The sequence below is a fragment of the Moschus berezovskii genome, chromosome 7 (assembly GCF_049115385.1).
Source record: "Moschus berezovskii isolate FMDL1 chromosome 7, NW_MosBer_1.0, whole genome shotgun sequence".
Classification (NCBI taxonomy): Eukaryota; Metazoa; Chordata; class Mammalia; order Artiodactyla; family Moschidae; genus Moschus; species Moschus berezovskii.
The window spans coordinates 80,176,810-80,193,816 of NC_142466.1; the positions used below are offsets into that span (position 1 = coordinate 80,176,810).

The 17,007-nt window shown below is 38.7% G+C and overlaps 1 protein-coding gene across 2 annotated transcripts in view; it reads right to left on the reverse strand.

The window, feature by feature from the left end:
- KCTD9 (potassium channel tetramerization domain containing 9) overlaps window positions 1-17,007 on the reverse strand; it is an 83,434-nt gene that overhangs the window by 51,262 nt on the left and 15,165 nt on the right. For both annotated transcript variants that reach the window (XM_088838046.1, XM_055427244.2), the window contains exons 3-6: window positions 16,735-16,778; window positions 5,617-5,713; window positions 4,955-5,013; window positions 4,621-4,749 (exon numbers count right to left, since the gene is read on the reverse strand). In XM_088838046.1, the coding sequence (XP_088694172.1) occupies window positions 4,621-4,749; window positions 4,955-5,013; window positions 5,617-5,713; window positions 16,735-16,778 (329 nt within the window). The remainder of the gene's footprint in view (window positions 1-4,620; window positions 4,750-4,954; window positions 5,014-5,616; window positions 5,714-16,734; window positions 16,779-17,007) is intronic.

Sequence of the window (17,007 nt, forward strand, 5' to 3'; positions counted from 1 at the left end):
GAATATGAGTCATTGTGGAGCCAGATGAAAGGGTCAACCCATATCATCTTTTAATTAATTTATTCTAACTGGAGGATAATTAAAAATATTTTGATGGTTTTTGCCATACATCAGTATGAATCAACCACAGGTATACACTGGTCCCTTCATCCTGAATCCCCCTCCCAGCTCTCTCCTGACCCTATCCCTCCAGGTTGTCACAGAACACTGGCTTTGGGCAGGTAAGTTTTAAGGCAATGTAAATTTAATATGACAACAATGCAAGTTATTGAGTGTTTCGTATTTCATTACAGAGTTTGTGCCCCTTTGTGGATCAGTCTTTTTATTTTTTATTTTTGGATCAGTCATGGCGAACCATGTTGTGCAGGGCCATCCAAGATGGATGGGTCACAGTGGAGAGTTCTGACAAAATGCAATCCACTGGAAGAGAGCAAACCCCTGCAGGATTCCTGCTGCAAAGCAGAGCCTCATAAGCAGTATGAAAAGACAAAAAGATATAATACCCAAAGATGAGCCCCCCAGGTCAGAAGATGTCCTATATGCTACTGGGTAAAAGCAGAGGGCAATTAATTACCAATAGCTCCAGAAAGAGTGAAGCAGCTGGGCCAAAGCAAAAATGATGCTCAGCTGTGGATGTGTCTGGTGTGAAAGTAAAGTCCAACGTTATAAAGAACAATACTGCGTAAGAACTTGGAATGTTAGGTCCATGAATCAAGGTAAATTAAAGGTGATCAAGGAGAAGGCAAGAGTGAACATCAATATATCAGAGGAGCCTGTGAAATAAAATGGACTGTAATGGGAGAATTTAATTCAGATGACCATCACATCTACAACTGAGGGGAAGAATCCCTTAGAAGAAATGGATTAGCCCTCGTAGTCAACAAGAGATCCAAAATGCAGTAATTAGGTGCATTCTCAAAAATGAAAGAAAGATCTCAGTTGGTTTCCAAGGCAAACCATTCAACATCACAATAATCCAAGTCTATGCCCCAAGTACTGATGCCAAAGAAGCTGAAGTTGACAGGTTCTATGAAGACCTACAAGAATTCTAAAACTAACACCAAAAAAGATGGCCTTTTCATCATAGGGAATTGGAATGCAAATGGAGGAAGTCAAGAGATACCTGGAGTTAACAGGCAAATTTGGCCTTGGAGTAAAAATGAAGCAGGGAAAAGACTAACAGTTTTGTCAAGAGTACACACTGGTCATAGCAAAACACCCTTTTCCAGCAACACAAGATATGACTTTACACGTGGACATCACCAGATGGTTAATAACGAAATCAGATTAATTACATTCTTTGCAGCCAAAGGTAGAGAAGCTCTATTCATCAGCAAAAACAAGACTGGGAAAACCAACAGGCCGTTCAGGTATGACCTAAATCAAATCCCTTATGATTATATAGTAAAGGTGACAAATAGATTCAAGAGATTAGATCTGGTAGACAGACTGCTTGAAGGACTATGGATGGAGGTTTGTACAGGAAGAGGTGACCAAAACCATCCCAAAGAAAAAGAAATGCAGGAAGGCAAAGTGACTGTCTGAGGAGGATTTACAAATAGCTGAGGAAAGAAGAGAAGCGAGAGGCAAAGGAGAAGGGGAACGATAAACCCAGCTGAATGCAGAGTTCCAGAGAATAGCAAGGAGAGAAAACAAAGGCCTTCTTAAGAGAACAATGCAAATAAATAGAGGAAAACAATAGAATGGGAAAGACTTGAGATCTCTTCAAGAAAACCGGAGATACTAAGTGAACACTTAATGCAAGGATGGGCAAAAATAAAGGACAGAAATGGTAAGGACCTAACAGAAGCAGAAGAGATTAAGAAGTGGCAAGAATACACAGAGCAACTATACAAAAAAGATCTTAATGACCCAGATAACCATGATGGTGTGGTCACTCACCTACAGCCAGACATTCTTAAGTGTGAAGTCAAGTGGGACTTAGGAAGCATTACTGCAAACAAAGCTAGTGGAGGTGATGGAATTCCAGCTTAGCTACTTCAAATTCTAAAATATGATGTTGTAAAAGTGCTGCACACAATATGCCAGCAAATCTGAAAAACTCAGCAGTGGCCACAGGACTGGAAAAGGTCAGTTTTCATTCCAACCCCAAATAAGGGCAGTGCCAAAGAATGTTCCAACTACTGGACAACTGCACTCCTTTCACATGCTAGTATGGTTATGCTTAAAATCCTTCAAGCTAGGCTTCAGCAGTACATGAACCTAGAAATTCCAGATGTACAAGCTGGCTTTAGAAAAGGCAGAGGAACTACCAGACACTGCATTACCAACATTTGATGGATCATAGAGAAAGCAAGGGAATTCCAGAAAAACATCTGCTGCACCACCTATACTAACGCCTTTGACTATGTGGATCACAACAAACTGTGGAAAATTCTTAGAGATAGGAATACCAGACCACCTTACCTGCCTCCTGAAAAACCTGTATGCAGGTCAAGAAGCAAGTTAGAACCTGACATGAAACAATGGACTGGTTGAAAACTAGGAAAGGAATACGTCAAGGCTGTATATTGTCATTCTGTTTATTCTATGCAGAGTACATCATGAAAAATGTCAGGCCAGATGATCACAAGCTGGAATCAAGATTGCCAGTAGAAATATCAACAACCTCAGATACCATACTAATGGCAAAAAGCAAAGAGGAACTAATTAGCCTCTTGAAGAGGGTGAAAGAGGAGAGTACAGAAGCTGGCTTTAAACTTAACATTCAAAAAACTAAGATCGTGACATCCAGTCCCATCGTTTCATACAGATTTTATTTCCTGGGCTCCAAAATCACGTGGATGGTAACTGCAGCCATGAAGTTAAAAGACACTTACTCCTTGGAAGAAAAGTTATGACAAAACTAGACAGCATGTTAAAAAGCAAAGACATCTCTTTGCTGACAGAAGTCTGTATAGTCAAAGCTATGGTTTTTCCAATAGTCATGTACAAATATGAGAGTTGGACCATAAAGAATGCTGAGCGCCGACAATTGATGTTTTCAAACTGTGGTGCTGGAGAAGACTCTTGAGAGTCCCTTGGACAGCAAGGAGATCAAACCAGTCAATCCTAAAGGAAATAAATCCAGAACATTCAAAAAGGACCGATGCTGAAGCTTCAATACTTTGGCCACTTGATGCAATGGGCCTGCTCGTTGGAAAAGACCCTAATGCTGGGAAAGATTGAGGGAAGGAGGCAAAAGAGGCGACAAAGAATTAGATGGTTGGATGGCATCGACTTAAAGGACATGAGTTTGAGCAAACTGTGGGAGATAGTGAAGCAGAGAAGCCTGGCATGCTGCAGTCCATGGGGCCACAAAGAGTCAGACGACTAAATGACTGAACGACAATTGCCTGACTCCAGTCCACATGTTTAACTCCTATGCCATTCAACAACATTGGGATTGTAAGCTCACATCCCCCAGGCTAATTCTGATGTGTTTGTGGAGGAGCATTTTGAAAGTCTGAAGACTTTACATAAAACGTTAGATTTTCAGTTTTTCTTTAAAAATCACAGCTCTGGAATGTTAAGTCCACACATCTCCCTGACAACAAACTGCCCTAAGATCACCACCTTCCCCACCACTCCACAGGATAGACTGGCTTCTGTCACTTGGAGGAGGCCTGTGAACTACTTTATAAGGATTCTCATGTTCACTGTCGTCATGAACGTTAACAGAAATCTCACTATACAGTCAGGGATGAGTGTTTTTTTTAAAGTCTTTTGTCCCACCCACACAGTGCAGGATTCTTAATTCCCTGACCAGGAACTGAACCCACAGCCCCTGCACTGGAAGAAAAAGTCTTCACCACTGGACTACCAAGGAAATCCAGAGGTGAGAATATTTTTAACAGTTTTCAAAGGGGACTCAGACTGTCCCGAGGTTAATCTTGTAGTAAGTTGCAGAATCAAGATTCTAATCCAGTCCTATGATTCCAAAGTACAATTTCCTCTCTTGACCTTACTTCTCAATATAATAGGAAGGTCCATAACCCGAATCCAAGTCACACTCATAATGCAATTTTAAAAAGAACAGGGACTTCCACGGTGGCAACGTGGGTAATCTGTCTGCCAATGCAGGCGACACGGGTTTGATCCCTGGTCCAGGAAGACCTCATGTGCCATGAAGCAACTAAACCCAAGTGCCACAGCTACTGTAGAATCTGTGCTCCACAATAAGAGAAGCCATCACAGCAAGAAGCCCACACACTGCAACAAAGAGTAGCCCCTGCTCACCGCAACCAAAGAAAGCCTGCACAAAGCAACAAGGGCGCACTGCAGCCAAAAACAAATAAAAACCTAAAAAGTAAATATATAAAAATTTTAAAAGAATAATAAAATCCTTCAGAGTGCTTACTGATAAATTCTAAGTCTATTTAGAATCCAAAGTTGGAATTCATGGGTTATATACATGCGTGAAAAGCCATTTTCACGTGTTTAGGTATAGGTGTGGCTATACCTCTGTAACTATATATACTCATATACACGTAAAAGCATTTAGTTTTAAAAATGAAAAAGATAATTTTACTTGATGAAAATATATTACATTAAGCTAGCTAAAAAGAAAGCATAAATCCTAAACTTACAAAAATATAAGGAATTACATTGAAAACTCACCCAATAAATTAATGCCATCATTGACAATGAGCTGTCCGTGACGCAAGTAGTTCAAAATGGGTTCAAAGTACTCAGGACTTCGGTCAATTAAGAAAGCTCCTCTATGATCTTGTTTATTTCCCCAGACACCTGTGGGGCCAACAAAATGAAGATAGCCCCCCCATAAGCAAAAAATAAAGTCAGAAATTTATAGGAAAAAAAACTGTAGCATACCAGTATGTTTTTACTCTTGTACAGATTATTACCAATACCATTAAAGAGTACAAAAGGACAGGAGTTTATAAAATCAATACAGCTACAGACGCAAAATGGGAAAATTATGGACTGCACTCACCTTTGTCCTTAAACATGTGGGCCAGCATACTGTCGGGTTCTTTATTCACTAAAGTGCTCCTAAGAATTCAGGGAAAAAAATGGATTTCTCCATTTGTCTTTATAAACAAACATATTTAAGTCAAGAGTATACTTGATCTCAGCTGCTCTCTCAAAAAGATGCATGCTATAACCTGGGAGGAGTGATGCTGGGAGACAAAAATGTGCAGTAAGTTGCCATTTATCAAAATCCCTTCTAATCTGGCACTTCCTTTGATTTAAACATCGCTTTAGCTGTCTTTAATTTCAGTGCTAATCTGCCCCTCTAGCACACAACTAGATCACAGTTTTCATGCTCTAAAGTAGGCTGTTTTTATTCCTTTAGTATAAGCAGTTGTGTCTTAAAATTTCAGTGTTGCTCATTTTCTTACTTGTGCTACAAGTATATTGCTCAATATTTTAAAAACATTCTAAAAATGCTAAATTCATGCTTTTCATGCCTTCTCTGGAATGACTTATGAGCCATTTTTCTACTCTTAAAAAAAAAAAAGTTCTAAAAATTGGTTTCAAATCACACAGTATATTTAAGCAGCACTGGAATATCTTCTAAGGAAATCAGTAATCTGAAGGAAAGAACAGACAGCACATAGTACCACATCGACACACACGTGCATGTGCACCTACCGTGTGGTTGTAAAGTACCGCCCTCCAACATTTAAAGTAAGCCAGTCTGTGTGAGATCCTGACAGCCCTTCAGGTAGTTTAGAATCTGTCTGAGGATCTAGAGATGACAGGTAGAAAAATAAACATTAATTTGGAGAAGCACTAATTTGGTGATTTGGGGAAGATGGCAATACCATAATTTTTTAAACTAAAAACACACATAAAAGCATGGCAGAGCTGCTAGAACAGCAAGCCCTGTACCCATAGACAGCATCGAAAACAAAACTAGGTATAAGGTATACCACCAGCACTGACAGCTAGGACAGCAGCTATGGCATCAGCTTCTTTGACAGCAACAGCAGGGTATGTAATGATCCTAAGAATTCCAAAGTAATCCATAAAGACTCACTTCAAAACTCAGCAAATCTACTTGAGAACAACCACCCAGAAGTGGAGGGGTCTGCCCACTCTTAACTGCAGGTGATTCAAGTAGTGTGCAGTAAGATCTGAAAGGGCTGAAAATGAACTCTCAAACTCCCACGGAGGAAAAAAGCCCCACACTGAGGATAAGTTATTGGGAAAAGGAAAACATCAAAGTCAGTTCTAATGAGGTAGATGAACCTAGAGTCTATTATACAGAGTGAAGTAGGTCAGAAAAACAAATACGGCATATTAACACATATATACGTGGAATCTAGAAAGATGGTACCGATGAACCTATTTGCAGGGCAGCAATGGAGATGCAGATACGGAGAACAGACTTATGGACACAGGCAGAGGAGAGGAAGGAGAGGGTTAGACAAATAGTGACAGTAGCACGGAAACATATACACTGCTGCTGCTGCTGCGTCACTTCAGTCGTGTCCGACTCTGTGTGACCCCATAGACGGAAGCCCACTAGGGTCCCCCATCCCTGGGATTCTCCAGGCAAGAACACTGGAGTGGGTTGCCATTTCCTTCTCCAATGTGTGAAAGTGAAAAGTGAAAGTGAAGTCGCTCAGTCGTGTCCGACTCTTAGCGATCCCACGGACTGCAGCCTACTAGGCTCCTCCATCCATGGGATTTTCTAGGCAAGAGTACTAGAGTGGATTGCCATTGCCTTCTAACATATACACTACCATACATAAAATAGACAGCCAACGGAAATTTTCCGTATGACCCAGGAAACTCAAACCTAGGCTCTGTAACAACCTAGAGGGGTGTGACAGTGTGGGAGGTCAGAGGGAGTTGCAAGAGGGAGTGCACATATATATACCTATGGCTAATTCATGTTGATGTATGGCAGAAATTAAACCAACACTGTAAAAGCAATTACCCTTTAATTAAAAATAAATTTTAAAAAAAGATAATAAAAATCAACAAGGTCCACCAGAACCAGAATATATAAGAAGGTAATTTCCATATTTTTTCAATACTTCACAATAACAGAAAAAGCAAACCTAAAGCCATGAAATTAGGAAAACTTTCCTAAGTCAGCCTGTTCTTCTCCAGTAAAGGAAAATTAATTTCAGGTAAAAAACAAGGAATAGAAACTCCCATACAAAATTATTTTTTAAAAGACTACATCCCTATAGATAATAAAGATGTGGCAGAAATACCCATAAAATAGGTAAACTCTAATGTTCCAAATATTCTAAAAGAGGTAAATAATATAAACCAGAACCAAAAATGAAATGAGACAAGAGAGAATTAGAAGTAAAAAGAAAAATTATTTCAGAAATGAAGATTAAAGGAACACAGGAGTGAAAGAACACCACAGATAATGCCTGAAGGAAGATAAAAGATGAAAGGGGCAAGTTTTAAAAATCAAAAAGAAATGAAGGAAGAGATGAAAAGTATTTAATAGATTTCAACTTACCTAAGGAAGCGAAAGAGTTGTATACAGAAAACTACAAGACACTGATGAAAGAAATCACCAACAACACAAACAGATGGAGAGATATTCCATGCTCCTGGGCTGGAAGAACCAATACTGTGAAAATAACTATACTATCAAATGTATTATATAGATACAAAGCAATCCCCATCAAATTACCAATGGCACTTTTCACAGAATTAGAACAAAAAATTTCACAATTTGTATGGAAACACAAAAGACCCCAAGTAGTCAAAGCAATCTTCAGAAAGAAGAATGAAGCTGGAGGAAACAACTTACCTGATTTCAGACTGTAATACAAACATACAGTCATCAAGACAGCATGGTACTGGCACAGAGTACAGACCAATGGAACAAGATAGAAAGCCCAGAGATAAACCCACACAGCTATGGGCACCTTATCTTTGACGAAGGAGGCAAGAATATACAGTGGGGAAAAGACAGACTCTTGAATAAGCGGTGCTGGGAGAACTGGACAACTATGTGTAAAAGAACGAAATTAGAACACTTTCTCGCGCCATATACAAAGATAGACTCAAAATGGGAGTAAAAACCTAAATGTAAGACCACAGACTATCAAACTCTTAGAAGAGAACATAGGCAGAATACTACATGACATAAATCATAGCAAGATCCTATGACCCATCTCCAAGAATAATGGAAATAAAAACAAAAATAAACAAATGGGACCCAATTAAACTTAAAAACTTTTGCACAGCAAAGGAAAGTATAAACAAGGTGAAAAGATAAACCACAGAATGGGAGAAAATAATAGCAAATGAAACAACCAACAGAGGATTAATTTCCAAAATATATAAACAACTCATACCAGTAAAACAAACAATCCAGTCAAAAAGTGGACAAAAGAACTAAACAGACAAATCTCTAAAGACCACATACAGATGGCTAATAAACACATGAAAAGATGCTCAATACCTCTCATTATTAGTGAAACACAAGTCAAAACTACAATGAGTATCACCTCACTAGTCAGAATGGCCATCATCAAAAAATCCACAAAATACAAGTGCTGGATAAAGTATGGGGAAAAGGGAACCCTCTTGCACTGCTGGTGGGAATGTAAATTGATACAGTCATTACGGAAGACAGTATGGAGATTCCTTAGAAAACTAGGAATAAAACCACCATCAGTTCAGTTGCTCAGTCGTGTCCGACTCTCCGCGACCCCATGAATCACAGCACGCCAGGCCTCCCTGTCCATCACCAACTCCCGGAGTACACTCAAACTCATGTCCACAGAGTCGGTGATGCCATCCAGCCATCTCATTCTCTGTCGTCCCCTTCTCCTCCCGCCCCCAACCTTTCCCAGCATCAGAGTCTTTTCCAGTGTGTCAACTCGTCGCATGAGGTGGCCAAAGTATTGCAGTTTCAGCTTTCGCATCAGACCCAGCAATAATTTCTAGGCATATACCCTGAGGAAACCAAACCTGAAAAAGACATGCATCCCAATGTTCATTGCAGCATTATTTACAATAGCTAGGACATGGAAGCAACCCAGATGTCCATCAACAGACGAATGGATAAAAAAGCTGTGGTACATATATGTAAGGGAATACTGCTGCTGCTGCTGCTAAGTCGCTTCAGTCATGTCCAACTCTGTGCGATCCCATAGACGGCAGCCCACCATGTTCTTCTGTCCCTGGGATTCTCCAGGCAAGAACACTGGAGTGGGTTGCCATTTCCTTCTCCAATGCATGAAAGGGAAAAGGGAAAGTGAAGTCGCTCAGTCATGTCCGACTCTTAGCGACCACATGGACTGAAGCCTACTAGACTCCTCCATCTATAGGATTTTCCAGGCAAGAGTACTGGAGTGGGTCGCCAGTGCCTTCTCCGAAGGGAATACTACTCAGTCAAAAAAGGAATGCATTTAATTCTTGTGAGATGAATGAAACTAGAGCCTATTATATACCGTGAAGTAAGTCAGAAAAAAACAAATATTGCATATTAATGCATATATATGGAATCTAGAAAGATGGCAATGATGAACCTATTTGCAAGGCAGCAATGGAGACACACACATAGAGAACAGACATATGGACAAAGGGCCAGGGAGAAGAAGGAGAGGGTGAGAAAAATGGAGAGAATAGCATGGAAGCATGCTCAAGGAACTCAAACCGGGCTCTGTAACAACCTAGAGGGTTAGAGGGAGGGAGTTTCCAGAGAGAGGGGACGTCTGTATACCTACGGCTAATTCATGTTGATGTATGGGAAGAAATGAAACCAATAATGTAAAGCAATCATCAATGAATTAAAAACAAGTAACTATAATTAAAAAAAGATTTTAAATACATCAACTGAAGACAAGTGTAAAAGATCCAATACGTATACAACAGAAATCCTGAAAGGAGAAAATCAAACCATGGTGACAAAACAAACACATAAAGTTCAAGAAAACTTTTTTGAAATTAAAAAAAGTGAAACTACATATTGAAAGGGCCCACCACATATTATTCAACCCAGAACATCCAGAAATAGTCTACTAAAGTTACTGTACTTTAAAGAAAGAGAATCATCCTTTGGGGGATCTAGGAAAAATAATCAGATACAAGAAATCAGGTTTCTTTCAACACCAGTACTGTATGCTAGAAAAAAATGGAGTAACATATTTAAGGTATTTAAATCTAAAGTTTTTTTTAAACAACTTAATTGAGGTATAACTGATATACAATAAAAAATATACCATTAAAGTGGCAATTTTGTCATGAAATCATCTGACATATGATTTTATGACTAGCCAAAGTGATTTTCAGGTATAGAGGCCACATACAAGATGTCAAGAGAACAGTTTTCACAAGTTCTTTATAAAGAATCTACTGGAAAATAAATTTCAGACAGCCTCTTGAGGCGTCAATTTAAGGACTGGAGGAGTAAAACTAAGTGATGGTTTTAAGGGAAAGAGTACAGTATACAATGGTGTGTGTATATGTATGTCTATAGCATATTTGACAATGGATAAATACACTTTTAAATAAAGAAAGGAACAGGCATATTAAAAATGCTTAACTGTCTTTAGTAGTCATATACAAAGTATTGGGATTACTACTGAAACTTTTATGTGTATTTTGTGTAGGATGAAGGAACAGTAATTTCTTGACATTATATATGTCCCTGGAAACCAGGATTACTGATATGCAAGAAAGGAGACACAGATAAAAAATGTTTAATAAAAACCTTACAATTCTATACTCAATTTCAGCACATATAGACTTGATTTTTTTTTTTTTTTTTTGGTAACAGGACTAGGAGCATTCTCTTAGCTCTGAATTAAAAACTGGAGGTCTAAAAGAGAATCGTGGGGATGGTCTTGATCACTGCCTCCTGTACAATGTCAAGAGATTCCATCCATAGTTCTTCAGGCACTCTAACAGATCTAATCCCTTGAATATTGATTCAAGGGATTGTCACTTCTATTGTATAATCGTAAGGGATTTGATTTAGGTCATACCTGAGTGATCTAGTGGTTTTCCCTATTTTCTTCAGTTTAAGTCTGAGTTTGACAATAAGGAATTCATGAACTGAGCCACAGTAAACTCCTGGTCTTGCTTTTGCTGACTGCATACAGCTTCTCCATCTTTGCTGCAAAGAATATAATCAATCTGATTTTGGTATTGACCATCTGCTGATGTCCATGTGCAGAGTCTTCTCTTGTGTTGTTTGGAAAAGGGTGTTTGCTATGACCAGGGCATTCTCAAGGCAAAACTCTGTTAGCCTTTGACCTGCTTCGTTTTATACTCCAAGGCAAAATTTACCTGTTATTTCAGGTAGCTCTTGACTTTCTACTTTTGCATTTCAGTCCCCTACAATGAAGAGGACATCTTTTTGGGTGTTAGTTCTAAAAGTTCTTGTAGGTCTTCATAGAACTGTTCAACTTCAGCTTCTTCAGCATTACTGGTCGGGGCATAGACCTGGATTACCGTGATATTGAATGGTTTGCCTTGGAAACGAACAGAGATCCTTTTGTTGCTTATGAGACTGCATCCAAGTACTGCGTTTCAGACTCTTTTGTTGACTATGATGGCTACTCCATTTCTTCTAAAGGATTCTTGCCCACAGTGGTAGGTAAAATGGTCACCTGAGTTAAATTTACCCATTCCAGTCCATTTTAGTTCACTGATTCCTAAAATGTCTATGTTCACTCTTGCCATCTCTTGTTTGATCACTTCCAATTTGCCTTGATTCATCGACCTAACATTCCAGGTTTCTATGCAATATTGCTCTTTACAGCATCAGACTTTATTTCCATCACCTGTCACATCCACAACTGGGTGTTGTTTTTCTTTGATGAGGCCTTACAAATAGCTGAGAAAAGGAGAGAAGCAAAAGGCAAAGGACATACCCATTTGAATGCAGAGTTCCTAAGAACAGCAAGGAGAGATAAGAAAGCCTTCCTCAGTGATCAATGCAAAGGAAGAGAGAAAAACAATAGAATGGAAAAGACTAGAGATCTCTTCAAGAAAATTAGAGATACCAAGGGAACATTTCACGCAAAGATGGGTTCGATAAAGGACAGAAAAGGTATGGACCTAAGAGAAGCAGAAGATATTAAGAAGAGGTGGCAAGAATACACAAGAACTATACAAAAAGATCTTCATGACCGAGATAACCATGATGGTGTGATCACTCACCTAGAGCCAGACATCCTGGAATGTGACGTCAGGTGGGCCTTGGGAAGCATCACTACGAACAAAGCTAGCGGAGGTGATGGAATTCCAGTTGAGCTATTTCAAATCCTGAAAGATGATGCTGTGAAAGTGCTGCACTCAATAGGCGAGCAAACTTGGAAAACTCAGCAGTGGCCAAAGGAGTGAAAAAGGTCAGTTTTCATTTCAATCCCAAAGAAAGGCAATGCCAAAGAATGTTGAAACTACTGCACAACTGCACTAATTTCACACACTAGCAAAATAATGCTCAAAATTCTCCAAGCCTGGCTTCAACAGTACGTGCACTGAACACTTCCAGATGTTCAAGCTAGATTTAGAAAAGGCAGAGGAACCAGAGATCAAACTGCCAACATCTGTTGGATCATCGAAAAAGCAAGAGAGTTCCAGAAAAACACCTACTTCTGCTTTATTGACTACATCAAAGCCTTTGACTGTGTGGATCACAACAAATTGTGGAAAACTGTTCAAGAAATGGGAATACCAGACCAACTGACCTGCCTTCTGAGAAATATGTATGCACATCAAAAGGCAACAGTTAGAACTGGACATGAAACAACATACTGGTTCCAAATCAGGAAAGGAGTACGTCAAGGCTGTATATTGTCACCCTGATTATTTAACTTATATGCAAAGTACATCATGTGAAATGCCAGGCTAGATGAAGCACAAGCTGGAATCAAGTTTGCTGGAAGAAATATGAATAACCTCAGATACACAGATGACACCACCCTTATGGCAGAAAGAAAAGAACTAAAGAGCCTCTTGATGAAACTGAAAGAGGACAGTGAAAAAGCTGGGTTAAAACTCAACATTCAAAAAACTAAGATCATGGCATCTGGTACCATCACTTCATGGTAAATAGATGGGGGAAAAAAATGGAAACAGTGGCTGACTATATTTTGGGGCTCCAAATTCACTGCAGATGGTGACTGCAGCCAAGAAATTAAGACACCTGCTCCTCGGAAGAAAAGCTATGACCAACCTAGATATGTTACTAAAAAGCACAGACATTACTTTGCCAACAAAGGTCCATCTAGTCAAAGCTACAGTTTTTCCAGTAGTCACGTATGGATGTGAGAGTTGGACTATAAAGAAAGCTGAGTGCCAAAGAATTGATGCTTCTGAACTGTGGTGTTGGAGAAGACCCTTGAGAGTCCCTTGGACTGCAAGGAGATCTAACCAGTCAATCCTAAAGGAAATTAGTCCTGTATATTCATTGGAAGGATTGACGCTGAAGCTTAAACTCCAATACTTTGGCCACCTGATGTGAAGAACCAACTCATTGGAAAAGACCCTGATGCTGGAAAAGACTAAAGGCGGGAGAAGGGGACGACAGAGAATGAGATGGTTAGATGGCATCACCGACGCAATGGACACAAGTTTGAGGGGGCTCCGGGAGCACGGAAGCCTGGCGTGCTGCAGTCCATGGGGTTGCAAAGAGTCGGACATGACTGAGCGACTGAACTGAATTGAGAAGAGAATCAGTTCTTAAGACATCATGTTGAATGACAGAAGCCTTATACAAAAGAATACATGTTTAGTGATTCCAACTATATGAAGGTTTATATAACAGGGGAAATTATTGTATGGTAGGGACAAAATCAGTAGTTGTCTCTGGTGGGGTAGGGGTGGGACTAAGAAAGAGCCTGAGGGAAATTTCTAGGATGATTGTAACATTCTATATCTTGATAGAGGTTTGGGTTACACAGATGGGTACATTTGTCAACACTCAGCAAGATACACTTAAAATTTATGCATTTTATGCAAGTTTAACTCAAAAATATGTAAAACATATTGAGCTCTAGTTGATAGGTAGCTGAAATGTTCAGGGGTGAAGTGTATTGATAATGACAATCTCTTTGAAATGCATCAAAAAATAAAATGGACTGGTAGAAACATGGATCATTATGCAATAAAGAATAATAAAGAACAGAAGAGTAAACTGCTAATGAGTAGAATCTAGGTGATGAGTATATGGGTGTTTACTAAAATATTCTAAAAGTAAAGTGCTGGGAGGAAACAAGAAAAAGACACAAGTTGGAATATTGCCCAGACGAAATATGATTAACCATTTTAAGTGTACCATTAGGTGGCATTTAGTGCATTCACAATGTTGTACAACCACCACCTCTCCCTAGTTTCAAAGCTTCATCATCCTTTAGATTTTGATAGAGGTTACATTCATTCCTAAGCATTTTATTTTTATGCTATTGTAAACTGAACTGTTTAAGTATATTTTTGGATTGTTCATTGCTAGTATATAGAAATGCAACTGCTTTTTGTGGTTGATTTTGACTCTTAGAACTGCTGAATTCATTTATTAGCTCTAACTTTATGTGTGTTTAGGGTTTATCTAAATAAAAGATCATGTTGTCTGAGAACAGAAATAGTTTTACTTCTTGCCTGTTTGCTTTGGCTAGAACCTCTAATATAATATCAATCTGAAGTTGCAAAAGTGGGCATTATTCCTAATTCTAGTAGAAAAGCTTTGTCTTTCACCACTGGATATATTGGTAGCTGTGGGTTTTTCATATATGGCCTTTATCACAGTAAGTTTCCTTCTATTTCTACTTTGCTAAGTGTTTCTATTGTGAAAAGATGTGAATTTTGTGAAAATCTTTTATTACATCAATGGAGGTATTTTGGGGGTCTTCCTTCATTCTACTAAGGTGACATATCACATTGATTCCTTTTTATCTGTTGACCCATTCTCAAATTTCAGGAATAAATCCCACTTGGTCATAGAGTATAACCCTTTCAATATACTTCTTTGGTTTGCTCATATTTTGCTCAGGATTTTAATGTCAATATTCATAAAGGATATTTGCAATTTTCTTGTGTCTTTGCCGGGCTTTGGTATTAGTGTAAAAGTTTGCAAAATATATTCTTGATGCAAAACAAAATCTTATAATCCTAATTATAAACCACAGTATGAACCCATGCTTTCCTGGTGGCTCAGCTGGTAAAGAATCCACCTGCAACGTGGGAGACCAGGGTTCAATCCCTGGGTTGGGAAGATCCTCTGGAGAAGGGAACGGCTACCCAGTCCAGTATTCTTGCCTGAAGAATTCCAAGGACAGTCCATGGGGTCCCAAAGAGCCAGACACAACTGAGTGACTTTCATGACGTATTTTATCTATGTTATATATGATAAAAAGCTTTCTATAACATTTATTACATATCAATCTTATCCACTAGTTATGTATTTCAAATTTTGTTCACCAAAAAACCTAGTAACGATGATGAACTCAGGATCAACGAGCCTCCCCAGTACCCAGATTGTCTTGAAATGATATTGTCCACTAAAACATATGAAGGTTTCCAATAAGAAAGAATTGATCTGGGTTTAGGACAAGAGAAGTATTAGATGAACATTTTGCTATTCCAGACAGTAAGGAATCTGTAAAAGACTAACAGGCTTGTAAAAAAAAAAAAAAGAGGAAGACTTCAAGGTATTTCCACTGGTCAAAATTAAAATAATCTAGGTATCAATAAATGCAGAGGATGAAAACATACCAGATATTTTTAACTCTGAAAGCTCGGAATGATAAAACAAAAAACACTAAATCACTTTTTATTGTTTATTTGTATGCAGTGAATCAATTAAGTGACTACTGCCTGCCACTCTGTTAACAGGTAAAAAAGATGAGAAAAATTTTTTGTTTACAGTCTTAAGGCAAAGAGAGAATATGCACTTCTAAGATGCCATATGATGATCCTAAGAACTACCTCGACTCAAAAAATACAAATATTGAGAAGGCTTAAAAAATACTTAAATATTCATAGTGTGATTGTCTGAAACTATGTCAAATACTCATTAAAGAATATTTACCTTATTTAGGCCTCAGGCTCTTTCTTTTGAGATATACACTGTACCTATTTTGTTCAAAATTAAAGGGTAGTGTGTATATATGTGTACAAGTGTGTGTGGTTGATATTGTCATCTTTGACTGATTTTTCTGTTGTGAATGATCGTCAAACATTACTTTTGCAAGCAATCTGTTGTTTAGTTGCTCAGTCATGTCCAATTCTAACTCCAAAGACAGTAGTCAACCATGCTCCTCTGTCAGTGGGATTTCCCGGACAAGAATACTGGAGTGGGTTGCCATTTCCTCCTCCAGGGGATCTTCCCAACCCAGGCATCGAACCCGTGTCTCCTGTACTGGCAGGTGGATTCTTCACCACTGACCCACCAGGGAAGCTCTCTACAGCCCATACATGCTTAAAAATATGTAACATGGCAGAGAGATTTGGTAACTACTATCAGAGAAAATTTCAAAACAACAGAGTTCTAAAATCAAAACTACCTTATTGGGTCATAATTAATGGATATGTGTACATCTAGAGCATTTTGAAAACACAGAAAAGATAAGGTATCCATACTAAAATATGATCATCTAATTCAAGTTAGAAATTTACTTTCACACTCCCCCAACCCCAATGCAGAATCAAAAGAGCTATGAAGAGCTGAATACTGCCACAAAATACTTTTAAATGTTCGGCTTAGTAAAGCCAGGTAAAATATTCGAAATTTCATCTCTATTTTGGCAGACAAAATTGGCTTTTAAGGGAGTCACTTACCAATAAATGGTTCTCCTTCACACACAAACAAAACATCATCATCCCTGGGGAAATCAAAATTTAAAAAGCCACCATCAAAATCCAGAAATCACATTAACTCTCTGCTGACTAGAGGGGCTACATTATAAAGAATATTATAGAAGATAGGTTTTTCTATCTATGATGTAAAGAAGTTGACCAAGTTTCCAGTGCTTTCGGTTTAAACCCAGGTTACTTAAGCCTCTTCCCACTCCTAAATTCTATGATCTGATGAGAATGAAATAAGGTTCACTG